The sequence below is a fragment of the Westerdykella ornata genome (genome assembly GCF_010094085.1).
Source record: "Westerdykella ornata strain CBS 379.55 unplaced genomic scaffold EI97scaffold_15, whole genome shotgun sequence".
NCBI classification, from domain to species: domain Eukaryota; kingdom Fungi; phylum Ascomycota; class Dothideomycetes; order Pleosporales; family Sporormiaceae; genus Westerdykella; species Westerdykella ornata.
Genome location: NW_022986865.1, coordinates 122,980 through 149,574, shown reverse-complemented (window position 1 = coordinate 149,574; position 26,595 = coordinate 122,980). Strand labels below are relative to the sequence as shown.

Genomic DNA, 26,595 nt, shown 5'->3' with positions numbered 1-26,595 from the left:
ACCGGGGGGTAGAACAGCAATGGCGCCACATTCAACTTGGCATCGGTGATCTCAACTCTTCACGTCAGACGGAGTACCGCCTTTCCACGTCCGTTGGAAAAACCAGGGGTCGCAGGGGGCCGCAGGGGTGAAAAGACAGGGAAGTGATTCGCTGAAAAGGGCTTGAAAACCGCCTTCAAGCCACATTCACTGATCATCTCAGGGTATTTTACCTGAAAGTCTGCTGCTGATTTGATAGGTTAAGGCACCTTACTTATCGCAGTCTTAGTGACCCACTTTCCATCGGGCGTGGTAAGAGGCGGTATTATTAATAAGATTCGCTCCCTCCAGAGCACGTCAAACCACAGCTCGTGTCTGCTTTGGGCGTCCGAGAGCCGCGGAAGAGCACCGAACTTGGCATGCTGTCAACATTGCCTTGTTTGAACTCTCTCCGATCCCTTACCAGATTCCAGATCTCCACTTCATGGGCACTTCACCACTTGTCCATTACGGTATCTGGGCGGACAACGAGATTCCCATGTGCCCGGTGCAGTTTCCGAATTGTTGATTGGGGACGGAGTATGTACTTACTGTGTTGCTTCCAGTGCGTACGATCCTAAACAAACATACTGTGGTTTCTTTCTCGGACGAGTCCACGAGATAGCCTGCGACAGTCATCAAACTTTCTCTCTACGTATATGAAAGCATTTCTGCGTACACCGTAGAAACGTGTAAAACAGCATGGCATTATTATTATGCCGGAATATTCATGCTGCTCCCCTAGTGATCTGGAGACGACGTGCCGGGTAGTCATGTGACCGCGTTCGGCGAAATTCCATCCTATGCTTTTTGTTGCGGACTTCCGACAGCACCTCTCCCATCCACGGCGGCTCGCTCCTCGACAACATGCTTATGGTGAGGGCACGCATGTTCTGGGGCCACGCACCTCGCGTGCGGTCCCTTGCTTCACTGCGCAGGACCTTCGCCACTGTCAATCCTGCCGAACGGTATGACCCGAACGCATGGGCTGCTCCATTCACGAATTGTCTAACAAATCGCAGTCAACCTTACGATGTGATAGTCATAGGCGGAGGCCATGCCGGCTGCGAAGCTTCCGCTGCGGCGGCTCGATCGGGCGCTCGAACAGCCCTCGTGACTCCTAAACTCGATAACCTGGGTGTGTGCTCATGTAACCCTTCATTCGGCGGCATTGGCAAAGGCACGATGCTTCGCGAGATTGATGCGCTCGACGGTGTCGTTGGGCGCATTGTGGACAAAGCGGGTGTACAGTTTCGGGTCCTGAACCGAAAGAAGGGTCCGGCGGTTTGGGGCCCTAGGGCACAGATTGATCGGGCGCTGTACAAGCGGTACATGAGGGAAGAGATGGTCAATTACAAGAATCTGAGTGTCGTGGAGGGGAGTGTGGCTGACATAATTGTGGATAAGGAGGGTGTTAAGGAGGAAGGGTCGTATGGCAAAATCACAGGAGTGAGGCTGGAGGGTGGCGAGATCATTCCGACAGGGCACGTCGTGATTACCACTGGGACGTTTCTCGGTGGCGAAATCCATATCGGTCTCGAAGCCTATCCGTCAGGCCGCATGGGCGAGGCTGCAACGTTCGGATTGAGCAAGTCCCTTCGAGAGGCAGGTTTTACGCTTGGCCGCCTAAAGACTGGAACCCCACCGCGACTGGACAAGAAGACCATCAATTTCAAGGTATTGGAAGCGCAGGAGGGCGACAATCCGCCAATGCCATTCAGCTATCTGAATGACCGCGTGCAGGTAGAGAACCAGCTACTGAACTACCAAACGCGCACCAACGAAGCCACCCACGACATCATCCGCAACAACCTTGACAAGTCCATCCACATCCGTGAAACCGTCAAGGGGCCCCGATACTGCCCATCCCTCGAATCCAAAGTCATCCGCTTCACGGACAAGACGTCGCACATCATCTGGCTCGAACCTGAAGGCTTCGACAACGACATCATCTACCCGAACGGCATCTCCATGACCGTCCCCGCCGACGTCCAAGAAGCCATGCTGAAAACCATCACGGGCCTCGAAAATGTAACCATGCTCCAACCGGGCTACGGCGTGGAATACGACTACGTGGATCCACGCAACCTGCGCTCCACGCTCGAAACGAAAAACATCTCCGGTCTCTTCCTCGCCGGCCAAATCAACGGCACAACGGGTTACGAAGAAGCCGCGGGTCAAGGCGTCATCGCAGGCATCAACGCGGGTCTCGCCTCCCAGGGGAAACCGCCGCTCGTCCTCACGCGCGCCGACGGCTACATCGGCATCATGATCGACGACCTCATCACCAAGGGCGTCTCGGAGCCCTACCGAATGTTCACCTCGCGCTCCGAATACCGCATGTCCGCGCGCGCCGACAACGCCGACACGCGCCTCACCGCCATGGGCCGCGCCGCGGGCGTGGTGACTGACCGGCGGTGGACGGCCTTTAACGACGAAGCCGAGCAGATTGCCGCCCTGACCAAGCTCCTCCAGGCCAAATCGATGGGCTGGACGAGCTGGAACGCCCACGGCTTCAACGTACGTAACGACTCGTCCAAGCGCTCCGCCTACGACCTCCTCCGCATGGCCAACACGACGTGCGCTTCCCTCGTCGACGTCGTCCCCGAAATCTCGCAGTTCTCCCCCCGCATCCGGAACCGCGTCGAGATCAACGCCGCGTACGCGCCCTACGTGGCGTACCAGGCCGCGGCGCAGCAACGCTGGCTCCGCGACGAAGGGCTCAAGTTACCGCTGGATCTCGACTACGAGGCCATCTTCGGGCTGAGCTTCGAGGAGAAGCAGGCGCTGAAAGCGGCGAGGCCCGAGAGCGTGGGGCAGGCGAGACGGGTCGAAGGAGTGACGCCGACGGGGGCGTTGCGGTTGCTGCAGTTTGTCAAAGGGGTGGGGAGGGAGGAGGTGGAGGCGAGGAGGAGGGAGGAGGAGATGGCGAGGAAGATGGCGTTTCGGGAGGTGGTGGGGAAGGAGATGATGGCGTAGATTGGAGTATGCACGGATGGATGGATGAATCTGCATTTGCGTGGCGTTTTGTTTGGCTTGGAATGGGTTGGGTTGGGTTGGATGGATTGATCTTAGGTTGGTAAGGAGACTCCGGAGGCATCTGTATAAAAGGGGCTGTGTGGATATGGGACATTGGATGTAACATCTTACTGTATAATACGAGCGCGAACCTGTACACATATCAGTTGATATTGGCGGCAGAATGCACGTATTATATGCACTACTGTATTCAACTTCACATTTCTGAGTTAGTTTTCGTGAACATTTCTGGTCGTGCGAATAGCACTTTGAGCGAGCGGTAAATATAGCCCGTAGTACGCAGGCAAGACTACAGTAGAGTACTCCCTTTTTACTGCCTGTATTATTCAACACGTACACAGTCCTAATCACAACCTCCCACCCTTTCCGCCGACATCACCCACTCAGCAGAAACAGCATCGCGGAAGGTTCCCCTGATGCGGAAATCATCTATCCAGTAGATAAAAGAAACTCCCCAGACCCTCCTCTGCGGAACCACAGGGCCCATGGTTGTACAACCCAGCAAGTTAAAAAAACAACCTCCGCAGCAAAACGAACACAACATGTAGCGTACCAGCCAGATATATATTATTAGCAGCAGATACCCTACCCTTGCCCAACCAACAACGACCCAGCTAAACCAAAACTCACCTAGTCAGGTGGTCTACTATACACCAATGGATGCGACGATACGGGCAAAAAAGCAGAACGAAGAGAAAAAGCAGTGGAACTCAATCCCTTGAACATGGTGCGAACATAAGAGCATATAAATCAAAACCCTGCCCAAGGAGAAGCATAATCGTCGTTCATCGTCTTTCGTGATCTTGCAAGTCGAGTCATACTCGGTCTCTTCTCTTGCCTCGTACATGGCGCTTCCACAGACCACGGTTCCCTCTTATATACCATCACAATCGTCCCGAACGTCAAATCCAACATTGTGCAACTAAATGTTAAAGCAACCATCGTTGCCAAGGATTTCGCATTTCTCGTGTATTTGTAGCCGAAAGCTTCGTGCAGGCTATACAGACGGAGGGCGATGGTAAAGTGGAGGTGGACGAGTCCTTTCGAACAACGTCATACATCCGCGTCGGACATAGATAGGGCGGGAATCACAGGAATGGGCGCGCGTCCACGGGGGAAGGTCGGCTAACAACAAGCTGGCAGGAACAGATCGACGATGGAACGTATGCCCTGGGAAGGGACGAAACGGCCGCTGAGTACGGAGTCTTGTGTTCTTCGAATTCGGACCGCGAAATGGCGTACCCGTATGTGCCGAATGGTGCATATGGTTGGTAGCCACTCCTCCCTGATGCGGATTGTGTGAGAGGTCCTCGAACACAGGTGCCAGTGAGTTGTTATCTGGGGCGGAAGGAGAGATCAATTCGGTCAGGAGGAGTTGCACCGGAAAGCCACGTACGTATACGTCCGTGTGCGGGCCGATAGCGGGAGGTGGTCCAAAAGGCGAGATATCCTTATCGACTGTAAGGCTGCTTGGTGTAGGCCAGATGGTAAGGGAGAGCCACTGCTCAGCGGTTGAAATCGGGGTGTAGAAGGAAAAATAATCCAATATATTCATATCAAAGCTTTTCAATATCCAAAGTCAATGCAACGTTCAGGGCGTGAACCCTGTGTGACTATAGTCTCTAGCGTCGTAGCATCATTCATCGTGTATGTCGTGAAGGGACTGGTCCTGGGAGAAAGGCCGTAATATACACTGGAGGGCCGTTCAGAGAAATCTTTTCGCATCGAGTTCGTCAAGTTGTCCGGATCAAGCACATTCGTGCCTATTGAGACCCCAAAATATCCAGAGTGGATTGCGAAGAGAGCTCATCACTGCCTCTGCCTTGGTGGCCATTCTGACGGGGACGGCTGAAGCCCGAGCCGCGCTCCGGAACTGGACCACGTGGTTGACGAGAGGGTAGACCGCGTTCGCGAGACTGGTCCTCAAAGGGGGTGCTGAAGGTTCGATGGCCTCCAATGGGGCCTGGGTTCTCCCAAGAAGTCATCTGACGCAGCGAACGGGGGCTGCCTCCTTGACCGAATGAGGAGCCGATCTGCATCCGGCTCATCTCCCGCTCCAGAACATCGTCCCGTTGCGTCATGGTGGTATTGATGGGAGTACCAGCAGGGTTAGTTGAAGTTGTCGTGTTGAAGGCAAAAGTCTCGGTGGTGCCGCTAACACGGCCAATAGGGTGGCTGGCAGTAGAAGGCGCAGGCGATGGGGTATAGGACCGCAAATCCGCGTAGGACTTGGCGGCACGCAGGTTGTGCGATGCATTCAATCCGCCAGACGACTCCGCAAATCCAAGCAGGCCAGACGATGGTTGTCTTCCAAAGGCGTTGTAGAAGCCTTCCGAAGCCCGCACGTCGCTGAAGTCTGTAGTGGCGGCACGGTTAAGACCACGTCGCGGTTGTTCAATGGCGTGGTTCTGCGCCAGCTGCTGCATAGGAGGGCTGAGATTTGAGCTGTTGTGTACCTTGAAGATGTGGATCTGACGCTGATCATTCGTGCCCTTGGATACGTGCATCAGGCCCAGGAAATGTGCCAGGGTATGGACGATGCGTCGTTGGCTGGGGGACAGAGTAGGAGGAAAGGTCATGCTCTCACGATCGCCGTTCTCCTTGAAGAGAAGCAACTGCGTGTAGAACTGCAAGACCTGAGGGTCGTTCATGTCAGGTTCTGAAATTGGTTAGCAAGTGGAATTCAGGCAATGAGCCGTCTGCAGGCACTCACTTGGCTCGCCACGCATCCCTGACACGGGAGAAGGTGAAGGCGCGGGGGCATGGGTGGCTAATGAGCCATATGAAGATTGCACTTGGAGATTCGAGGTCGCCATGGGCCGGTGTTGCTCCTCCAGCTGGCCACGCCGCTCACGCTTCTCTCTCTCGATGCGCTCTCTCTCGGCGATGGGGAGCATTTTCTTGTATTCGACCCTCAACTTCCTCCCAGAAAGCTCCAAGTGATTCATACGACGTATGACTTCGGCGGTCTCCTCGGCGGAGTGATAGTTTGCGAAGGCAAGGCCCCTGAAGACTCCACTGTCGAAGTGGTAATTAAAGGCATAGGGAATAGGGATGCCCATGTCTGCCATGAGGTTTTGGAGTTGCTCCTTTTTCACAGCGAAAGGGATGTTCTTGATGACGATGGCGGTAGGTATGATCTCGTCCTCGGTATCTTGCTGGAGGTTCTCCTGGCGGAGCTGATGGCCGCCCATGACGTTGTTCTGATGTCCCGAACCCAGACCGGGTAGAGCGAAAGTGGGAAGGGGCGGTGGCTGGTCCACGAGCCAGTTCTGGCAAGCAAGGTCAGCGGAGGGTTTCAGATAAAGGCCTTTGCATCACTCACAGCAGGAAGGTTGCCCCTGGGATTCCGCTGTGGTTGCCTCAGCCGGCCAGCAGCACCGAGGGTGGACAGGGTAGCATTTTGCGAAAAGCCAGTCGTGTTCCAAGCGTTTGCGAGATTGCCATTGCCTAGGTTATACTCATAGGGAGAATGAATGGTAGAGGCAGTGCGGTCGTAGGCACGCTGGTCGTAGGCTCGAGAGGGGTCATCGCCTGGATAGAGGCCAGGAAGAGGGGGTTGCGCATAGGCATCGAGCTGACGCGAGGGTTGACGGTGCAGCGACTGAGGTTGGTGACGGTGGGAGCCCGGCGATCGTGAGGAGGCGGCGTCGTAGGCGGAGGAGGGTTGTTGGTACATTATCGGCGGAGTGGCCGTGGGCGGGCTCGAGGAGGACGAGATTTTATTATTCTTGGGGGTCGTCGAGGGTTTGACGAAGACGGGCTCGTTTAGTGCATGTGGTGCCAAGGCCAGACACACCGGGGAATTGCAGCGGAACCCGTCAAGGGAGGATCCACGCAGGGGCAACGGGGAACGGGGGACAGCAGCGACGAACAGCGGCGACAAACGAGAGACGCTGGAAAAGGAGAGGTCGATTGTCGGACGGACGACGTGTGGTTGGGGCTCGCGTGGGAGGGGAGGGGATGGAGAAAGGAGAGAGGTGGGTGCAAGCAGCAAAAGGGAGGCGTGGCACAGTTCGGGAGCTGCGCGGGCGGAGGCGCGGACTGGTCGACCAGAGCGGGCACCACTCCCTAGGGACAGGGTTGGCGGCGGCGGAGGGCGGCCCTGGGACCTGTCTTGTCTCCTTTTCTGCTGCCGTCGGCAGAAGAAGTCGTGCTGCTTGCTGGGTTAACTTATAATATTGTCATTACCAGTAGAGCAAAAGCGAAGTACCGAGTACGGACTTGTCAAGGGAGGAGACACGGAGGAGCCCGGCAGGTCCAAGTCACTCACTCACCAGTGCGCGAGAGATGGGCGAGAGATGGACAAGAGATCAGATGGATGTCAGAGGCGGACGGTGCAGGAAGCTCCCTCGTGCAGATGCTGACGGCGGCGAGTGTGGTGGAGAGTCATAACGTTAGTAGAATAGATTACCTAGGGTAGAGTGGAGGGGCGTGCAAGAAGCTGCCAGTCGAAATTTCTTTTTGAGTGCCTTTCTGTGCCTTTCCCTAGTCTATGGGTGCCCAACACTGGCCGTCATTGGTTCACCAGCTAGAGACATTTCCCCCCTCCTTGCGCCCCCCTCTCTTACGTCGTCCAACCAAACAGGTGAAACCTACTGCACAAAAGCCGTCCCACAACTTCAAGGTTTCACTCTACCGTTCCAAGTTCCAAGTTCCCCGTCAGTAGTACTACTGTAGTCTACAGTACGGAGAAGTGTGGAAGGGAGGAATGAATGGCGCTGTGATGCCGATGTGTGGTACGCCAGCGGTTGATTGGCTTACCCCCCTCCTCTGGTCTCAAATGCTCTCCCATCAGACTCCTCCCTGTCAGCGGAACCGTGGTTTTTAGCATGCCTATTTATCCTACTAATGAAGCAACCCGCCATGGTGCACGAGTGCATGTGCCCGAGGTGCATGAGACGTATGCTTCTAGACGCCAAAAAGTGTGTGGTAGAAGATGGTGGTGCTACATACGTGTTGAAGGCTCAACGCAGATTACGCAGATTGTCCCACCACCAGGCCACACCAGCTTCGAAAGAAGCTATTCTTACCCCGTGCATATCGGTGGATTCGCGCTCGGTGCCATCCCAGGAACCGGCGTGCATCACCACGAACGATTGTGCGATCATGTAGATTGTTGAGTAATTTCACTCTATCTGATTCATTCTGCGGGCCGACTAAGGAACGGGCAGATACTCTTGACGTCGGAAAGAAACGACGAGTCGATGCACACATGGCAATGCAAAAGCTGATGGGGGTTCCCCTTCAGAGACGGCGGACGGGTGACTGTTCCCTGTGATATCCAAGGCGGGAGTGAGTCTCGTGTCCATGGTATGGCTTGTGTCGATCGGTGAGCACCGACTTGTGCCACTGACAGGCACAGATGATGGGATGATGGCTTGTGTGCGTTTGCACCAGTGTGCTACCTTTCCTCCAACAAAGAACGGCAGCAACCCGATACGCCGGATCCTCGATCAACCTGCATGCTGTGTCCAGTCATGTGATCGCTAAAGACCTCCAACACTGCCTTCCAGGGCTGTTGGGTCTCAAAGGCGGCCGCAGGTTACCTGGACGGGTGGGACCGGATCATCCAAGTGTTGGTTGTATGCCCAATATTGGTTCGCCTGCTGGGGGGGGCGAAGAGATCTCCAGTCGCTCAGCTGCATGGCTCCAGCGCACCTGGCCCAACCAGTGCCTGCTTGACGCATCATCGATTCATTCTCCCCTGAGGCGTAGCATTCGTTCTTTGTTAGAGACTCGGGAGGTTCCTGAAGCAGGTGTCCTGATTCAACTCTCCGTCCCGAGCCAGGCGCGTTGGGCTATGAGCAATGCCTTGGCCCCAAGTGACTCCCGCGATTGCTGTTGGAAATGTCCATAGAGAGAAGGCCAGCAGGGCAGGTAATGGATATCTGGGATTGCTCGGTGTTGGACAGCCAGTGATGGATACGTCACTTCTTAATCTAGATCCAGAACCCTAGACCATTCGGTCTCGCCCACCCGCCGGAACTCTGCCCCTGCCTCGAACTGTCCACTTTCTTGCCAAGCTCGCATCGTCGCCTCGTCATACGGTCCGTTGATGTCTTCCTCCGGAGCCGCAAGCCAGTGGAACTCCCACTTGGGTGGATTGGAGTCTTTCCAGTCCTCTCCCGTCTCCCGTTTGTAGTGGCGTATCAGCATCTCCCTCGGTTGCTCATAAACGTCGTCTATACCACGTTCCGCTAATCGACTTGCCGATTCGGTAATCATGTCGATGGCTTGTTTCGCCTTGGCCGCTGCCTCCTCTTGAGCGGGATCCATTTCGACGTCCATAGGCTCAGTCTTCCTGTTCTTATTGAACGTCTTCACCTTCTTCTTAGGAACCGCCTTCCCATGCCGCACCAGTGCCTCCATGGGCGTCTCTCCTACTTCCAAAGCACCAATCATGGCCGACAGAACATCGGCCAGCGATATGGTATCCTCTGCGCGCTCACGCGCAATGCGTTCTGCTTCCCGCTTCTCATGCGCTTCTTTTGCTTTCCGGATGTCCTTCTTCGATACACCATCCAGCCAAGCATCTTGAGCGGCATCGGGATCGTATGCTTTCCTGATGTAGTTTCCCGCTTCGTCGAACCGGCCCTCTTCCTGCTCCGCTTTCATGTTGAAAGCGTCCAGCTTCGGCGCATGCTTCTTCTTGCTGCCAGCTCCAAGCTCTTCATCCATGCCAGGTTCTAGCCTAGCCCGCTCTTCATCCCCGCCACTCTCACTGCTGGTCTCTTCATCATTAGATCCGCCATCATGCCTGCCTCCAAAGTCCACGGCCACGTGGCCTCCTGCTTTGCTTGTTTCTTCCTGACCTTCAATCTCATCATCGTTCAAGAAGCGGACCGGTTTCTTTTTGATACCGCCACGACATGTATCTTCCGCCTCCTCGTCCGCAGACTCTGCAAACATATCGTCGTCTTCTGCATCCGCTGCGGCGTTTTTGGCCTTCGCCCTGGCTTCCGCACGCGCGTCAAAGTTCTCTGTCGAGCTGTCCGAGTCGTAGCCGTCAATGTTGACTGCATTGCGTTTGACGCCTGCGCGTTTCCCAATTTCATCAGCGTCCAGAATAGGGTCGTTCTCCTCCTCTTCGACATCCGGTGCCAAGGTCGAGGGAAATCGTGGGTCGAAGCGGGGTTTCTTTACGGATGGCTCGTCCCCTGTAAGATGATGTGTGCGCGTGAAGATATCGGCGGAGCGCTTTGGGCGCGCCGCCGAATAATTGCTAGAGCTCGCCATAAATCCAAGGTGTTACAAGCACCGAAACGAAGTCAACGCGCAAAGCAAGTGAGAATGGTGAGTGAGATGCAATGATGTCCAGGCAAGTGGCGGGACCATCACGCAAGATATGAAGACGGGAGCTTGGGCCACGCGGAGTTTCCAGCGCCAAGGCCTGCGGTGGTACCTAGCGGCCTCCAGATCAACACTTCGTCATTCATACCCATATTCTTATAGAGCACACGGTAAGGCAGTCCCGGTCGCCTTTTGCCTTCACCATACACGCCCCATTTACTTCAGCGTTTCTCTGCCTCCCTGAACCTTCTTCACCTTTCACCCGCACGCTAGTATAGAGTAAACACTCAAGTCAAAATGGTAGGAGCTATCGCGCACCCCGCAGCACCTCCGGACAGCGAAGCTCACATTCTCCAGTTCAACCCAGGTTTCTACGATGAGGACGACCCGATGGCCATGTACCACCAAATACGGCGAGGTGGCGCTCCACGCAGATTCGACGAGTATTTCCGCTGCTATCCCGTTGCCATGCTTCCCGGTCCCGAACGTGAAGAGGCAAACCATGGCGGAAAGGTGTTCCTCCCACCCAGCGCGTTGGACAAGCTCACACGGTTGCATATAACATATCCCATGCTGTTCGAGCTCATAAATGGAGCAAAAGAGAAGAAGACGCATGCTGGTGTGCTGGAGTTCATCGCTGAGGAGGGGAAGATCTACCTACCGTACTGGGTGCGTTAGGTTGTACAGTCCGCTTGCGGCTCTGCTGACACCATTGTAGCTGATGCAAACTCTCGGGGTTGAGCCAGGAGACCTACTTCAGGTCAAATCAACCGATCTACCGCTAGGCACATTCATCAAACTACAACCTCAAGACCCTTCCTTCCTTGAGATCTCCGACCCTAAGGCCGTTCTCGAGAACGCTTTCCGCAACTTCTCCTGCCTTACCACTGGCGATGTCTTCACCTTCGCCTATAACGACAATGTATACAGCATAGCTGTTCTGGAGACGAAACCGAAACACCCAAGTGGAGCAATATGCACGCTGGAGACCGATCTATCAGTCGACTTTGCGCCACCTCTAGGATACGTCGAACCGCAACGTACAAGCGGAACCAGCACACCGAGGAGCGGAGTCGCAGGCCTGGCCGGAAAGGGTGGGACCGTGCATTCGCATGGAAGCATGGCGCAGGCAATCAACTACGCGGCGATCGCACCTTCGTCAACAACAGCCGCTGCGGGAGCGAAAGCCACCTCTTCGAACTTCCTCACTGCAGGCCACAGGCTGAACGCCAAGAAAGGGAGTAAGACCCCGACTCCCCAGGCCTCGACTCCTGTGGGAGGCCAGTCAACGAATCCTCCGGTCCCGATACGGCGCACGAACGGGCCCCAACCGTTGAGACTGCCGCCTGGGAAGTTATTCTTTGGCTATGAGATCAAGCCTCTTAAGAACAAGGAGAATGATGAGAACAAGCCACCAAAGCATTTTGAAGGCTCAGGACAGACACTCCGCAAGAAGAAGGGTGATAAGTAGAGAGAGTTATATTGCGTCACGCTACCTAGGTAGACTCACCCTGTTTCATGGCTACAGGCGGCGTTAGAGCGGACTGGAGTCAAAAGGACTTTGCATCTCACGGCGCGTACAAATGGGCTTGCGGATATGGGACTCGGTGCAATGGGTGCCGGGGGTTGGACGGGTTCAGTTCAGGTCGCAGAGTGGATGGTTCGGTCGGGTCAATATCTCAGTAGACTTCCTAGGAACTACTAACTAAACATATGGTTACGCTCACGTGCTCAACGTGAATATTATCATCATATAAACGTTCATGACAGTCTAATGTGACTAGGTACTTCGAATGTTGGACAAGTAACGTGAGTGATCAAGGTCATGAATGTGTAGTGGAAACCATGTTGTATTGTTCGCAGCCCAGCCTGAAGAGACCTTGAGTTGCCCTAGCAGTGCCGCAACATACTAGGATCGGTTCGAAGCATAGCAAAGCGCCTAGACTTCACAAACAGGAGGAGAATTGCACCACCCAGATTAACCGTCCTGACCCGTCTGGTCCACCTCCTCCACCATTCCTAACGGCACTTGTGGGCCCACACCCCATCCCAAATGCAACGTCTGCAGCCCCGGACGGAACCAGAGACAGGAGCACGAAGCATGTAGCCGACGACTCACAAGCCCTCCTCGTCGTTGACGCCAAAGTCCTCGAGGATTTCGTTTTTGATCTGATAGCCGCAGTCTGCGGACTTCTTGGCCTTCTTGTTCAAGTGCAGATCCTCCTCTTCTTCCTCCTCGATGGCGTCCTTTCCATTGCTGACGTCGTTCAAGCTCTTGGCTCCACGCTTCTTGCCATTGCCGCTACCAGGGACTTTAGTCTTGGTCGGAGTTCCTGCGGGCATGCTACCTCCACCACCACCTGGGTACGTGAGGCCGGCTTCTCCGTAGACGGCGCGCTGTTCGTTACGGATCTTATCGAGCCTGTTGCGGATTGCGCCGGGCGTGGGAGCAGGGCCACCCGCGATATTGCCTGGTGGGTGTTAGCAGGGTTGATGAGTTTTTGACACGGTTGAAGAACTGTTTGAAGTGGACCTACCTATCAGTTTAGCAAGAGTCTCGTACTCGGCGACCGTGACGGTGCGTGGTTGGAACACAAGCAGGGTGAGCTACGAGTCTGTGTTAGTATGTCTTTGAGGCTTGAATTGTTGGGAGCTAGCATCGTGGTCTGGCTCTTGAGCGGACCAGAGCGCATGCGTACCTTTTGGTGGAGCTCGGGTGTCCAGGTGAAGGTGCCCTTTCATTTGTTAGCTTATGACTGGATAACTCCACAGTGGTGTTGGATGCGTACCTTCGAGCCTTTCTCGGCGTTGCCGGTCTTCTCGCCGGAATCCTTCGTTTTCTTGGGAGGCATTGTTGGATACGAAGGATCAAACACGGGTGTGACGGAGAAGACACAGTTGGTAGACGCGTTCCACGTGCGTGGTGTCGAAGTGTTGAAGTAGGTTGGGAGAGGCTTGAGGTGATAGCACAAGAAAAGCTCTGAAGACAGAAAGGCAATGGTTTTGTTTCTGTTTGCCTTGGGTGAGAGGATGACTGGCCGAGGGAGGAAGTGAACCCAGATTGACAGTCAGAGAAATGAAGAGGAAGTGAAGCTCAGCTCGAACATGATGATTTTAAACGAAGCAGCAGGCGGTGAAGCGGTGAAGTCCAAACAATGGACATTATGGTAACAAGTACCAAGTGAGGGCGAAGTGTCGGTGTGAGTGAACACGTAGGGCGTCGCGTCGCGATAGTGAGAGACCGCCAAATGCTCTCGCACCACTCTTTCACCAACCCTTTCTAACTTGTGTGCGAAGCTGTTGTTGGTTTGGCTTCAGTGGCGACCAATGCTGTTAGTGAGAATCATGAAGTAGCTTCTGGCCCTGCCGTTATTCGCTCTTTCTCCCCATAGCTCTCTGACGTTGTGGAATGCCATAACTTTTCACTCCGTTGACATCAAATCCGGTGAAACTGTCAACCACGGTGCTCAAAACCTGAGCTTCAAACGACGTTTGGCCTTATGCGCTTCCAGATGAGGGTCCATGTCGGCCAGTGGTTGATCGCACAGTGTACCGTGAACCAGAAACAAAAAACCCCCTAACTCAAAGCTAGCTAAGAAGAGTTACTATGTACATGTGTTGACGTACTGTAGGGTAGGCAGATTGAAAAAGGAGGCCGTGAGAATGGCGGCCGTGAGAATGGAGGCCGTGACAGTGCCTTTCCTTTGGTATGTCGTCACTTTTCTGTGTTAAGCAGCCGGTGGCAGCGCACATTGGTATTGATTCCTGCTTGTCAACCCGCCGGACAAGACGTTGCTACATGAGATGTTAAGGTCAAGCAAAATTGGGCGCCGAGGTTATTGGATATTCGAGAAGAACATCCAGACGAGAAGAACATCCAGACGAGAAGAACATCCAGACGAGAAGAACATCCAGAAATACCAACCGCTGTGCATGTGATCTGTGAAAACTGCGGGTACTGTATTGATCGCTGCAGCCAAGGAGTAGGGCTGACGGTTGGGTCCGGGGTTGACATGCAGACAGATTCAGCTCCGTTAACGTTAGAACACTACGAATAGAGCACAGCCAGGGCTGTACTTCCAGCAAAACACCCCCATCTCACAAAGCTAGCAGCTGTATCATCTTACTGTCCTTTGGCGGACACCTCTGATATCATCTTCCGAGCGTGGTCGATGCGTGGCAGCAATCATGTCCCAGATCGGTGCTGACATCCTGCGGCCTTGAATGCCCAGCTTGCTTAGACTAGCAGTCATAGATCGTGTACGCGATCCGATGACTGACCATGGGATGCACTGCACCGCCACAATTGCCTGACGCGCCCGCTTCGTGCCATATCGCCGTTAAGAATTCTGATTAGCTGTCCTTCCGTAGGTCATTTTATTCTTAGAGCATGTTGTTCTTGAAGCCTCCCAAGGATCCTGGCATATCCCATGAATCTCCATGTTGGTTCGAATGCTGCCCCTGGTACGTATGACGACATGAAGCCAGTTGGTGTGTGAGGCTTCACCTGTCGGAGGTTTACTGGAGTCGAGTACAGTGGTCGTCGCTGCCTGCCGCTCAATCTTTCCTCGCCAGGAAACAGCCCATGGGGTATAAAGCCTTCCCGCAGCTTGTGTTTATGTGGGATAATCGCTGTGAACCGGCCCGTCTCTTTTGACTTTGCATCGTCAAGGTAATACAAGGGGATCCAAACACTAGCCTTTTTCGGGTCGCGACGATTCAAATCAACCTGATCACCTAGTCTATGGGCAGTATGTGTATTCAAATTGTTGAGAAGTTTCCCTGCTGCGGTTCCATATACTTCGTCCATGCCGTGCAGCCCTGTGCAAACGTCGGCAGGCATGAGGTTTCCGTGAGAGTCGTCGCCGTTGGAGGCACATGTTCAAGATGCGCCTGAGCAACCCTTTTCCATAAGAGAATGTGCCGAGAACGACGCGTCACTCTTGTACGACGGATATTCTTTCAGTTTGAGCCAGCTGACGGAAATAGGGGAAGAAATCTTCCATGACGAAGACCAAACTTTGATTTCAAAAATGTAAGAGAAAGAAGTGGACACAAGAAATGAATAAACCAGAGATGATAGGGCAGGAAGCGGACGATTGTGCTTTGAAGAGAAGGAAGCGATGGAGATATGACCATTTCGTTAATACCAACGATTATCAGAAGTTCGCACGTTCGAAGTGTATGCCCTCTTCCCTCGGACCGTCGCATATCCACCCATGGAACCATTCACCGGTCCTAAAAATATATGGAAGACGCATTCCATGCGACTCCAGCAAGTACATCATGGACGAGAGCCGCGGAGCAGTGGTCACAATATACGGGGTACCCAGCCAGCCTTGGAAAAAGGGTGGCGGGAGAGCTAACGAGCTAAACCAAATGTAGCGACAACCCACTAGCGCGGAAAAACCAACGGCCCGATGGAAATTTACATTCTCAAAGCTCTCCCAAACCTCCAGAAAATCCAACCGGATTGCGACGGCCAGCGACACAGCGAAGTCACGAGCTACGACCACGATGGCCCTCGTTCCCGCTTCCGAACAGATCATCAAGCCGCAGGCTTCGGCCCCGGCGATCGATACCAGCGACTGGCCCCTGTTGTTGAAAAACTACAGTGACCGTATGGGGCTTCCACAATAGCTCCCAAAAGCGCGCCTCAGACTAACATTTTTGCAGTGCTTGTCCGTACTGCGCACTTCACGCCCATTCCGCACGGCTGCGCTCCACATGCTCGCGACCTTAAGTCCTATATCAGCTCTGGTGTGATCAATTTGGACAAGCCCTCGAACCCGTCCAGCCACGAGGTTGTAGCATGGATCAAGAGAATCCTCAGGTACACCTGACTGCCTTCTTAGCGGGAATCTGCCTACTGACAAATCATAAGAGTTGAAAAAACCGGCCACAGTGGTACTCTGGACCCAAAGGTCACCGGGTGCTTGATTGTGTGTATCGACCGGGCGACCCGTCTCGTCAAGTCTCAGCAGGGAGCCGGCAAAGAATACGTGTGCGTGATCCGCCTTCACGACAAACTCCCAGGAGGCGAGGCGCAGTTCGCCCGCGCGCTCGAGACTCTCACTGGTGCGCTGTTTCAGCGACCACCCCTGATCTCCGCTGTCAAGCGCCAGCTGCGCATCAGAACGATCCACGAGAGCAAGCTGTATGAGTTCGATAATGAGAGACAACTTGGTGTGTTCTGGGTCAGCTGCGAGGCTGGTACTTATATCCGAACGCTGTGCGTGCACCTCGGTCTCCTGTTGGGTGTAGGCGCACATATGCAAGAGCTTCGTCGAGTCAGGAGTGGAGCGATGGACGAGTCACAGGGTATGGTTACTCTCCATGATGTGCTGGACGCGCAATGGATGCAGGACAACAACCGAGACGAGTCGTACCTTCGCCAAGTCATCTCCCCTCTCGAGAGCCTTCTTACCAGCTATAAGCGGATCGTTGTCAAGGACAGCTCGGTCAATGCTATCTGCTACGGTGCCAAACTCATGATTCCCGGTCTTCTCCGCTTTGGTAGGTCCAATTTCCCAATCCGTGAAGACAAGAGCTCACCATTTCATAGAGAAGGGAATTGAACTTCATGAGGAAGTCGTTCTTATGACGACGAAGGGCGAGGCCATAGCTCTGGCATACGCTCAAATGTCTGCTGTCGAAATGTCATCCTGCGATCACGGTGTTGTTGCAAGGATTAAGCGTGTGATCATGGAGCGGGACTTGTACCCAAGGCGCTGGGGGTTGGGCCCTGTTGCAACCGAAAAGAAGAAGATGAAGGAGAATGGCCAGCTCGACGTAAGTACGCTCATGCGTGGAGATGTAACAAATGCTAATCTTCTTGACAGAAATTTGGCAGGCCAAATGAGAAGACTCCAGCCAAGTGGAACAGTGAATACAAAGACTATAGCGGAAATGGCGATGCACCAGCAGCCATCACCATGGGTGAAACCACCTCCACTGCTGAGGTCCTCGCTGCTCCCCCCATTCCTCCTACCGGTGTTGAGAACGGTGAACTCGCTGTGACCGAAACCCCCGAGAAGTCCAAGAAACGCAAGTCAAGAGACGATGACGAAACTGCCGAAGACAAGGCAGAGAGAAAGAGAAAGAAGCAGGAGAAGAAGGAGAAGAAGGAGAAAAAGAAGGAGAAGAAAGAGAAGAAGCGCAAGGACGATGGCTCCGATTCCGATTGAAAAATCTCTATCAAGACTGTGCTTGTCTGAAGCTACCTGAAGGTTGTCGACGAAGCTGTACAAAATCGGGATCCCGGAGGCGGATTATGCTTGTTGCTAGCTCTGTATTTTACTACATGGCATGGCGTGTTGGCGGAGTTAATGGCAATGGAACGGGCACGGTGGAGTTTGGGCGCGATCTTTTGCGAATACCTGTTGGTATGACCTCATACATGGTTCATTGGAGAAGTCTGGAGAAATGATCCTGTCTGTAGTTTGAAATGCTACGAAAACTCGGTTTATCCCAAAGCTTTCGTCTTGTCGGCGTGAAACTCGGAGTTAATAACTCTTTATTCCTGCGACTTTCCACATCCGATTAAATGGCCATGAGTGGCATAGAAGAACACGGTCCTTCCCCTTGGCTTCACCGAGTCTCTTCCCAGATATGATAAACCTATGAAGCTAGCTTTTTAGGATGGTAGCTATAATACTGTGTGGACTTGCGATTAACAGGTAACCAAACCTGCAGAGGAGGTAGGCAGTGTCGTTCAGCTGGACGGGAGGAGCGGCACTATTTTGTATGTTGCGAGATCTACCACAGTATCTGGTGATGGTGTTGTGAATGTTCTCGAAGCTTCCATAAACGATGCATCGTCTGACGTATCCATCGGCGCTCGGACCCTCACAGCCTCTCCACACGCAGCACGATACCTTGAAAGGACCCTCGCAGCCTCTCTCCAACACGCAACACGACACTGTGAAACTGTTATCGAATAAAGGACTCACTTTGACCTCTGTTTCTGCCTTTCAACATGGTAGCAGAGACCAAGCTATACGACCAATTAGGTAAGCCCTTCTTCACCTACCCCTCCATCCATCGATGCTTGGACATGGAGACCTTAACCAAGAACCAAGACTAAAACTTTCTTCAGGTGTCTCGCCATCCGCGTCTCAGGATGAGATCAAGAAAGCATACCGCAAGCAGGCGTTGAGATACCATCCCGACAAGAACAAGGACAATGCGTCCGCTGCCGAGAAGTTCAAAGGTAGGCATGCTCCCAATCGCCTCAGATGCCATTCGAATACTGATCCATTCGCCTACAGAGGTATCACAAGCCTACGAAATCCTCTCCGATCCCGAAAAACGCAAGACCTATGACCAGTTTGGGCTCGAGTTCCTTTTACGCGGCGGGGCACCGCCGCCCGAGGGAGGAGCTGGTCCGGGCGGTATGCCGTTCGAAGCCGGAGGATTCCCATTCACAGCTGCAGGAGGCATGCCGGGAGGGACACGCACATTCCACTTCTCCACTGGTGGTGGTGGCGCTGGAGGATTCCACTTCTCAAACCCCGAGAACATATTCGCCGAATTCCTGCGGCATGGCGGCGCTGGCATGGGCGACGACGATGATATGGGCGGATTTGGTGGCTTTGGAATGGGAGGTATGCCTGGTGGAATGGGCGGTATGGGCGGCATGGGAGGCATGGGCTCGAGGGGCGCGAAGAGAGGACCCGGCGGGTCACGGTTCGAAGGTGGAAGGAGAGCACCCACGCCAGAAGTTACCGTGGTAGAGCGGCCACTGCCAGTATCACTGGAGGAGTTGTTCAATGGCACAACCAAGAAGATGAAGATCAAGAGGAAGACATATGATCCTACGACCGGCAAGCAGAACATGCAAGATAGAATCCTGGAAGTACCGATCAAGGCAGGCCTGAAAGCGGGAAGTAAGATCAAGTTTTCGGACGTGGGCGACCAAGTAGAAGGTGGAACGCAGGACCTACATTTCATCGTCACAGAGGTAAGTTGACACCGGTTAAGCCACTGTTATGTTGGCGAAGCTAACAATCAACAGAAACCACATCCTCTGTTCACACGAGAAGGCGATGACATCAAGCACACCATCGAGCTCGACCTCAAAGAGGCATTGACCGGATGGCGGCGGACAGTCCAAACCATCGACGGCAAGCAGCTATCCGTCAGCAGTGCTGGCCCCACAGGTCCGAACTTCACAGAACGCTTCCCGCACCTTGGTATGCCGAAGAGCAAGAAACCTGGCGAGCGCGGAGACTTTGTCGTTGGCGTCAAGATCAAGTTCCCCACGAGTTTGACCGCATCGCAAAAGGAGCAGCTCAAGAAGATCCTGTGAGCGACTTGTCGATAGCCCGGTGTTTGGCGACACCTCTACTTCATTTTTTCTCGTTTTCTATTGATTCGGCAGCTCCTTCTCGATTTCCACATATGCGGGTTATACGTATCTTTTGGTGCAAGGCGTTAAGACGGGGGTCAGGACATTTGCATTGGATTCCTTTTACCGTTCCTGAGGGGAGGGTTTACGTATGATGGATGATGGACGCACGAGGACATGACGGAATGACGCGGGATGGTCTCACAGGGAAGGCCGAGTCATGAATACGACAATCTGCGCTCTATCAATGGAAACGTTAGGGCCTTCTGTGTTGAATGGTGCAGTTGATGATAGGTGCGCCACCGTCACTTCACCTTGTGCCTCTTGATACCGGTTGTTCGAACCCACCGAAAACTCCTATTCATCCGATGCACCCACCGGTCGACCCCCACCCATATTAGCACAGGACGACGGGATGCACCTCTGTATAATATACGACGTCCTGGAATAGATCTCGACAGACTTGTATAGACGACTACTTGGAATTAATCCTAATGGTATGCAAACATACTGGTTCCACATCGCACAACCTCTGCATGAAGTGAAGCTCAGAGTCCAGTCCCAATACTACTGTGGCTTTTCCACGACCGACTGAACGAACCCGGAGGGTTCACTGAGACGTTCAAAGCCGCAGTATATGTTAATCATTCGTGAAAATAGAGATTGATACAATGATCAGTTGTTTTGTAAGAAGGGGTATAGTCGCCTAATGCGAGCTCCAAACTTCTATATATATACACCTACAACTCATTCCCTAACCACTTTCACGCTACATAGATAACCACAGCACATACACCTACACCTAATCTATCATTCATCTTAAATTCAGATCCGCATCCCCTCCGCCACAACTTTATACACCTTCCTCGTCTTCCTGCCCCCAGGATGAACTCTATCCCTCACCCTTCCCACCCACCTCGCCAGCGCCGGGAAAACATACCGCTCCCCCAACCAGGCAAGCGCGAAATTCCCCAAACCCAACGACAAAATGAAGAACCTGAACCCATAATCCATATACGTCAGCTCCATGAACCGCATGACCCACGGCGCGGGGTCAAACAGCAGGTACGCCGTGACGGCCAACGTGGTGAACATGGTGATGACGAACGGCAGGTTCTGGCTCATGGGCTGGCGGAAGGGGCGCCCGACGCTGAGGACCACGGCCGAGAGGATGTACTGGAAGCACGAGACGAGGAAGAGGGTCGTGTTTTGCGAGTTGAGGCTGTTGGAGTGGTTCTTGTCGAGGATGGGGGGCTGGTACCACGGCTGCTTCTGTACGGCTTTGAAGCCAATGAGTTGGATCATCACGCAGATGAGGATTTGGCCGAGGAGCGGTGTGAGGACTTTGCGGGAGACGAGGCTGGCCGTGGGACGTTTGCGGCTGAGGATGGGGTAGGCGCCGGACCAGCCCATGAAGATGGCAATGGGAAGGATGAGGAGGAGGTCGATGAAGAGGAATTGGAAGTCGCCGAGGTTGGACGCAGAGGCGTAGAGGAAGCTGACGGAGGTGAATTGGATGGCGGAGTAGAGACTCATATACTTGAAGCAGCTGAAGCTCGTGACGAGCGCGGCTCTGCCTTCCTTGATGACTGTCGGAACGCAGCTGATGTCGAAGACACGGCTGGTGAAGGGGGCTGCTACTGAGGCTTCGGCTTCTGAGAGAGATATACCGACATCGGCTGCCTTCAGCGCGCCGCAATCATTCGCTCCGTCCCCACAGAACCCGCAGCAATAATCGATACTTTGTAGCTTCTCGACGAGCTCGTGCTTCTCGTCTGGCGACATTCGTGCAAACACCTGACCGCAGACGAGCATTTCCCGCAGCACGCTTTCCGAGGCGAAATCGACTATCCAGCGAAATACATCGCCGCTCACAGCCAAAGAGTAGTTCTTGAGATTGGAAATATCGTAGGGTAGTGAGGCATCCGCCTCTGGCGGGGGCGGTATTGGCCTCAGTGTGTTCTCGTCCAACGTAAAGAGCGGATCATCCACACTCTTCCACGCGAGTTTGGCCAGGGCCGTCCGTGAGTCACCTTCGACAAAATGCGGAACGAAGCAATGTGCTGTCTTGTTGATCAGCCCGCATTCCCTAGCGACGCTGATTGCCGTCAGGATGTTATCGCCAGTACACATGACGTTGCGAATGTTTGCTCGCTGAAGCTCGTTGATGATTGGTGTGGTGCTGGGTTTGAGCTTGTTTTCGAAGATGATGAAGCCCACGAATGTGAGGTCGCTCTCTGCTTCCTCGCGCTTCATTTTCTGTATCTTGAGCCAATTGAGCTTCTTGATAGTCTTGGTGGCGCAGGCAATGACCCGGAAGCCCTTGTGCGTGTAGTATGCCAATAGTTCCTCATATTCTGCTGGGAAGCTGTCAGCACGGCAGATGTCCTTCATACATTCCGGTGCGCCCTTGACATAGATCTGGCCGTCTTTCGATCCAAACTGCCGAACAATCACGCTTGCCCTTCGGAGTTGCGATACGAACTCGAATGCCTTGAGAACTCCCAGCTCAAGAGGATGTCTATGTTCATCACCGTCCGCATTGTCGATGTCATACTCGCGACCTGGAGGTGGTCGTGCAACGGAAGGAGACAATTTCTGATCAGGGTCTGCATCTTCCGCTCCCCGCCTATGTTCCCCTTCCTGAAAGCTCCAACCGGTGAAGTTGAACATCTTCACATCAAGTGGGTCTCCAACTAGCTCGTCATCAATGACGCGTAAGGAATGGCAAGTAGCCATTGTATAAAGCGCCGCTTTGTGGGTGGAGTAATCGATGGTCGGGTCACGATCGTACGCGGACTCAGGGAGGATCTTGCTGGCCTCCGTAAGTAACTCACTGAAGCGGTTATCAGATCGGTGCACTAGGCGGACACCTAGCACATCCAGGCCGTCCTCGGTCAATGTTCCGGTCTTGTCAAAGCAGACAACATCGAGTTTGCCGCCAACATTGACTCTCTGAGGGCTGATGCAAAATATCTGCTTTTTCTTCAACCTCGACAACGCAAAATTGGTACCGATGGTGAGTGTAGCCGGTAGTGCAGGTGGCACAACGATGGTGATCAGGTCCAGTGCGCGGACAATGATCAGATGCCACTCAAGGCCAATGCGGACAAAGTTGATAAAGGAGGCGATGAATCCCAGCATGGCGATCAACGCCATGACAGAGATGTACCGAAACGAGTCTCGATAGAACTTGAAACCTGACGGCTTAGGGAAGAGCATTGATCGTACCAGAGCACCTTTGGTGGTATTAAACCCTGTACGAACCACCATGGCAAGCGCCGCAGCCTCGTCTTCTCCGCCGTGATGCGGTCTCCTTGCGCGGATGATCTTGGTCCCGCAGAAGAGCATATGTCGAGCCACCTCGGGGTGCATTGATGACTGGCTCAGATCCAAAATCTCCAAGGATTCATTCGTGACAGGAATCTTGGACACAGGAACAGATTCGCCTGTGAGCATACTCTCATTGACAATGCAGTCCCCCGATAGTAGCAGACTATCGCAAGGCAGTTGGGTCAGGGACGGGTCAGTGACCTCGTAGACGTCACCCGGGACAAGTTCGCCGGATTTGATGGGCCTCCAGAATCCGTTCCGCAAGACCCTTACATCGCATTCAAATCTTGAAACTTCTCGTAGACGCTTCATGGTGGCCTTTGTCTCGATGAGCGTGGTGGTAATGCTGACCACCGAGATGACGAAGATACACGCAGCATAGTAGTAATACTCATCCAGCGACCAGAGGATCAAACTTGCCACCTGGAAGACATAAAAAGGGTGGAAGGCCTCGTCCACCAGAAGTTGCGAAGTCGACTTCTCTTCGATATCAATATTGTTCCTCCCAAAGACCAGCTCTCTATAATCCCGTTCTTCAGTATCAAGGCCATCCCGGAGCGCCGAAACGTCGGTCCATGATGGATCTTTCCAGGTATTCGCTAGGACAAATTTGTCTTTGAGCGGATGGTAGGAGAAGCGGATATATCTGTAATCGAGAGAGCGTAAATGGTTGATGACTGGGTCGAAATCCTCATCAAAATCCAGCCTGGGTATCTTCTCATCGTCGCCGAAGACTGTGGACAGCGACCGCCCATATGTTTGCTGGCTGACCGGCTGTACAGCGAACTCCCCCCATTGGTTCTCTATGACCACCCATTCGCACTCTTTCAACGGCGCTGCCCTTCCAACCAAGGCCACCCGCCATCGAGGGAGCCATCTCAACAGGAGCCATGCTAGGCCAGCCGTACAGATGCACAAGATCAAGTATATAAGGAAACCTAGTTTCGACGTGTTGAAGCCGGCGATGACGATTGTTAGATCCTCCATGGAAATGTATATCTTTTGATTCGTCCTCCTTCCCCTCGTGCCTTCATGTGAAGCCGCACTGGAGATTGATGAGCGTGTCCGGAGCAGCGGCGCATGTTGTGATACCGCCGATTCGGTAGATCTCCGTCTCCTTTCTGAAGACTTCCGTCTGTGCCGGCTGGGTGGCCTTCCTTCCTCCAGTTCCTCCAGACTAGGAGATTCGAATATCTCTCCGTAGTCTATATCTCCATATTCGTCAGCAATCGCTTCCTCCCTGGCATCATCCTCCGACTCCCGATCCTCATCGTAGAACGCGAAGCTGGTGACACTGGCGGTGGAATCGGCGCGGGGTCGACGGTGGTGGAAGGACGATATGCTGGTTGGCACGCTTTCGGACGTCGGTCCTGAAAAGATCTGGACTCCCGTCAGTTGTCGTCTTGGTGGTGCGCGCACGGCGACTCTATGTATGGGCTGGAGTTCGATCACCTCGTCGTGGGCCATTTCCACCTCTGACAAGAAGCTCGTTCTACCATCGTGTTAGATGTGCCTCAGCCGCTCATGGAACTTGGAATACGGGGTCTTGGAGTTTTTAAAGGCTTGCTTCAGGTGTCCGATGCACCGTCTAGCAGACACACAAGGTATGTGCAGGAGTCGGCGGCTTGCAGTACTCACTGGGACAAGTTCGACCCCCGCCGGTACATGCCGCTGCGGCGGCGCCCATCTGGGGTGCCATTCGCGTCCATTAGTTATACTTGGTAGCAATTTGAGACCTCTGTCAAGGCATCTTCTCTATTTATGTGACGCGTAGAAAGAGCGAAAGTGTTTTAACATCGAGGTCGGGTCGTGTGTCAAGCGATAGTCCAACTTTGCGATACAGATGACGCAGGGTGTTCATGGATAACAAGTGCGCTAAACCTTTTGTGGAATATAAATTCTCCGCAGCCTCAAAATTATACCAGATGCAAATAAATGTATACATCCACAGGGCTTTAGGACATTCTCTTAGGTAGCTCGGAGGCTACATTGGTATCAGGAGACCGTATTGGGTCCAGAAAATAGATATGGCAGCATCTCAATTACGGAATTCTTCCAGTGTACTGATCAGAAATTGTTATACACTCATGTGAATGACAATAGATGCGTTACTCCTACCTAGGGAGATGATCTCCCTCGACCTCTTTTAAATAAAAGAATGACAGTCGTCCTTCTCATAACCACCGTACAAAACGAAGTGTAGCCAACTCGTTGGCTCCTCACACAGAACGGACAACAACCCTCACCTCCAAACTCAAATTCCCAAGCGAAGCCCCCGGCCAACCCGCCGCAGAGTGCAAATTCGCCAATCTCGCGTTGCGATCAACAGGCGTCCACGCATTTCCTATTTTGACGGCTACCTGCTGTATAGAGAGCGGATATATCGAGGGCGTTAGCACTTGCCGGATGACGCTTTGGAGTCTCCGATTGCCCGCCACTGCGACGCGCAGTGCTTGTCTCTGATGGAGCGCTTCGCCTCTGAGAGTGATGCTGAGCCGGAAGATCTGTTGTGGCAGGACAAGTGCTTCGTTAGGTTCGACATGTATCTGCGGGTACACCAGACGATGGGCGGCAGCATGAAGGTATTCCATGTGGCGGGGAACTTGTTGAGCTTCTGAGCGGGGATGAGTTCACAACGAGGTTTTGGAAATAGCCTTTGCAGTCAGTGCCTGCGGTTCTCTTCTCTCCAGACTGAAGGAAGTATTTGATTCCGCGAGTACGGCAAGAATGAAGAGATATGTACCGAATATGGCGCAATTGCTGTGAAGCACGAGATGCGACAAACCTCATTGCTGCTCTGGTTTAGCTTGCCCTGACGGGGATACGAGTAGAATCTGCTCTTCACGTGATGGATGTGACTGCCAGTGCATAAAAGCACAGTCCAAATGTACTGAAGATGGTTGAAGAAATGGATTGGGGATATCTAGTGGCTGGCAACAGGAGAACCGTACGTCTTCAAGTACTCTTTCCGATACTGATTTTGATCAGTTTCGCTACCGCGATTCAGCGGCGTCCATTTGGGATCCTCTTTGAACAATCTCATGGCCTTGGTATACTACGAAACGTTAGCAAATTTGCCAGTCCATATCTCAGCCATAACTTACATTCTGGGTGTCCGTAGTAAACCGATGATAAATGCCAGCCGGCATGATCATCAGATCATTCTTCTCCAGCCTGATCCTCACCCACTCGTCTCCCTCACTCCGCACGTCGAAGTATCCCGCTCCATCCAAGATGTATCGAATCTCCTCGTCCTCATGTAGATGCTCATTGAAGAACGTCTTCACCTTGTCCTCGTAGACATCGCCCATGGCCTGAGGGGATATCGTGACCTCATCTCGGTTTTTGTAATTTCTCTGGGACGCTAAGGCGTTCACATCTTCGAGATTGGGGTAGTGGAAGTGGAGGATGCCAAGCTTGGAGAGGTATTCCGGGCTGACTTCGCGGCCGGAATCGTGGGGTTCGCGTTGATCGCCCTGCTTCTATGTAAGTCTGGTAGTTTGGTGGAGTAGATGTTGACCATACCGGGAGATTATCAAACCAGTATGCTTTCATCGTGCGAG

At 53.4% G+C, this 26,595-nt stretch overlaps 10 protein-coding genes across 10 annotated transcripts; 4 read left to right on the top strand and 6 right to left on the bottom strand.

Annotated features, from left to right (window-relative positions):
- Window positions 1-742: 742 nt before the first annotated feature.
- On the top strand, window positions 743-3,352 carry EI97DRAFT_79413 (GIDA-domain-containing protein). Its single transcript, XM_033803089.1, has 2 exons — window positions 743-986; window positions 1,041-3,352. Exons 1-2 carry the CDS (start codon window positions 886-888, stop codon window positions 2,995-2,997), a joined length of 2,058 nt encoding a protein of 685 aa, XP_033652717.1. The 5' UTR covers window positions 743-885; the 3' UTR covers window positions 2,998-3,352.
- A 1,364-nt stretch (window positions 3,353-4,716) lies between these two features.
- Window positions 4,717-6,878, bottom strand: EI97DRAFT_79406 (uncharacterized protein). Its single transcript, XM_033803088.1, has 3 exons — window positions 6,383-6,878; window positions 5,771-6,329; window positions 4,717-5,716 (listed from the first exon to the last, which is right to left on the bottom strand). Exons 1-3 carry the CDS (start codon window positions 6,734-6,736, stop codon window positions 4,821-4,823), a joined length of 1,809 nt encoding a protein of 602 aa, XP_033652716.1. The 5' UTR covers window positions 6,737-6,878; the 3' UTR covers window positions 4,717-4,820.
- A 2,077-nt stretch (window positions 6,879-8,955) lies between these two features.
- On the bottom strand, window positions 8,956-10,379 carry EI97DRAFT_79402 (uncharacterized protein). The gene has a single exon (XM_033803087.1). It carries the CDS (start codon window positions 10,294-10,296, stop codon window positions 8,995-8,997), a length of 1,302 nt encoding a protein of 433 aa, XP_033652715.1. The 5' UTR covers window positions 10,297-10,379; the 3' UTR covers window positions 8,956-8,994.
- Window positions 10,380-10,500: 121 nt separating this feature from the next.
- EI97DRAFT_494807 (UFD1-domain-containing protein) lies at window positions 10,501-12,083 on the top strand. Its single transcript, XM_033802406.1, has 3 exons — window positions 10,501-10,650; window positions 10,708-11,019; window positions 11,069-12,083. Exons 1-3 carry the CDS (start codon window positions 10,648-10,650, stop codon window positions 11,819-11,821), a joined length of 1,068 nt encoding a protein of 355 aa, XP_033652714.1. The 5' UTR covers window positions 10,501-10,647; the 3' UTR covers window positions 11,822-12,083.
- An 86-nt stretch (window positions 12,084-12,169) lies between these two features.
- On the bottom strand, window positions 12,170-13,637 carry EI97DRAFT_79040 (uncharacterized protein). The gene is made up of 4 exons (XM_033803084.1): window positions 13,140-13,637; window positions 13,050-13,085; window positions 12,888-12,957; window positions 12,170-12,821 (listed from the first exon to the last, which is right to left on the bottom strand). Exons 1-4 carry the CDS (start codon window positions 13,200-13,202, stop codon window positions 12,466-12,468), a joined length of 525 nt encoding a protein of 174 aa, XP_033652713.1. The 5' UTR covers window positions 13,203-13,637; the 3' UTR covers window positions 12,170-12,465.
- A 194-nt stretch (window positions 13,638-13,831) lies between these two features.
- EI97DRAFT_443418 (uncharacterized protein) lies at window positions 13,832-14,603 on the bottom strand (the record flags this gene model as incomplete). Its single annotated transcript, XM_033799825.1, has 4 exons — window positions 13,832-13,927; window positions 13,978-14,145; window positions 14,276-14,398; window positions 14,478-14,603. The coding sequence occupies 4 exons, from the start codon at window positions 14,601-14,603 to the stop codon at window positions 13,832-13,834; spliced, it is 513 nt and encodes a 170-aa protein (XP_033652712.1).
- Window positions 14,604-15,867: 1,264 nt separating this feature from the next.
- On the top strand, window positions 15,868-17,537 carry EI97DRAFT_459479 (putative rRNA pseudouridine synthase; the record flags this gene model as incomplete). Its single annotated transcript, XM_033801011.1, has 5 exons — window positions 15,868-15,970; window positions 16,027-16,183; window positions 16,235-16,866; window positions 16,916-17,142; window positions 17,193-17,537. The coding sequence occupies 5 exons, from the start codon at window positions 15,868-15,870 to the stop codon at window positions 17,535-17,537; spliced, it is 1,464 nt and encodes a 487-aa protein (XP_033652711.1).
- A 791-nt stretch (window positions 17,538-18,328) lies between these two features.
- On the top strand, window positions 18,329-19,660 carry EI97DRAFT_443416 (DnaJ-domain-containing protein; the record flags this gene model as incomplete). The annotated part of the gene is made up of 4 exons (XM_033799824.1): window positions 18,329-18,362; window positions 18,449-18,562; window positions 18,621-19,312; window positions 19,367-19,660. The coding sequence occupies 4 exons, from the start codon at window positions 18,329-18,331 to the stop codon at window positions 19,658-19,660; spliced, it is 1,134 nt and encodes a 377-aa protein (XP_033652710.1).
- A 657-nt stretch (window positions 19,661-20,317) lies between these two features.
- Window positions 20,318-24,857, bottom strand: EI97DRAFT_79087 (uncharacterized protein). Its single transcript, XM_033803085.1, has one exon. It carries the CDS (start codon window positions 24,497-24,499, stop codon window positions 20,525-20,527), a length of 3,975 nt encoding a protein of 1,324 aa, XP_033652709.1. The 5' UTR covers window positions 24,500-24,857; the 3' UTR covers window positions 20,318-20,524.
- A 1,098-nt stretch (window positions 24,858-25,955) lies between these two features.
- Window positions 25,956-26,587, bottom strand: EI97DRAFT_451098 (uncharacterized protein; the record flags this gene model as incomplete). Its single annotated transcript, XM_033800324.1, has 3 exons — window positions 25,956-26,087; window positions 26,137-26,514; window positions 26,558-26,587. The coding sequence occupies 3 exons, from the start codon at window positions 26,585-26,587 to the stop codon at window positions 25,956-25,958; spliced, it is 540 nt and encodes a 179-aa protein (XP_033652708.1).
- Window positions 26,588-26,595: the final 8 nt, after the last annotated feature.

Bases quoted from the DNA above. Each gene is read 5' to 3' on its own strand.
- EI97DRAFT_79402 (XM_033803087.1), bottom strand. From the start codon at position 10,296: ATGGCGAGCTCTAGCAATTATTCGGCGGCGCGCCCAAAGCGCTCCGCC.
- EI97DRAFT_79406 (XM_033803088.1), bottom strand. From the start codon at position 6,736: ATGTACCAACAACCCTCCTCCGCCTACGACGCCGCCTCCTCACGATCG. The intron at 6,330-6,382 runs GTGAGTGATGCA...CTTGCTTGCCAG, and splicing joins CCAGGGGCAACCTTCCTGCT to AACTGGCTCGTGGACCAGCC. The intron at 5,717-5,770 runs GTGAGTGCCTGC...AACCAATTTCAG, and splicing joins AGGGATGCGTGGCGAGCCAA to AACCTGACATGAACGACCCT.
- EI97DRAFT_79040 (XM_033803084.1), bottom strand. From the start codon at position 13,202: ATGCCTCCCAAGAAAACGAAGGATTCCGGCGAGAAGACCGGCAACGCC. The intron at 13,086-13,139 runs GTACGCATCCAA...AACAAATGAAAG, and splicing joins ACGCCGAGAAAGGCTCGAAG to GGCACCTTCACCTGGACACC. The intron at 12,958-13,049 runs GTACGCATGCGC...ACAGACTCGTAG, and splicing joins CACCCGAGCTCCACCAAAAG to CTCACCCTGCTTGTGTTCCA.
- EI97DRAFT_79413 (XM_033803089.1), top strand. From the start codon at position 886: ATGCTTATGGTGAGGGCACGCATGTTCTGGGGCCACGCACCTCGCGTG. The intron at 987-1,040 runs GTATGACCCGAA...AACAAATCGCAG, and splicing joins ACTGTCAATCCTGCCGAACG to TCAACCTTACGATGTGATAG.
- EI97DRAFT_79087 (XM_033803085.1), bottom strand. From the start codon at position 24,499: ATGGCCCACGACGAGGTGATCGAACTCCAGCCCATACATAGAGTCGCC.
- EI97DRAFT_494807 (XM_033802406.1), top strand. The intron at 11,020-11,068 runs GTGCGTTAGGTT...ACACCATTGTAG, and splicing joins AGATCTACCTACCGTACTGG to CTGATGCAAACTCTCGGGGT.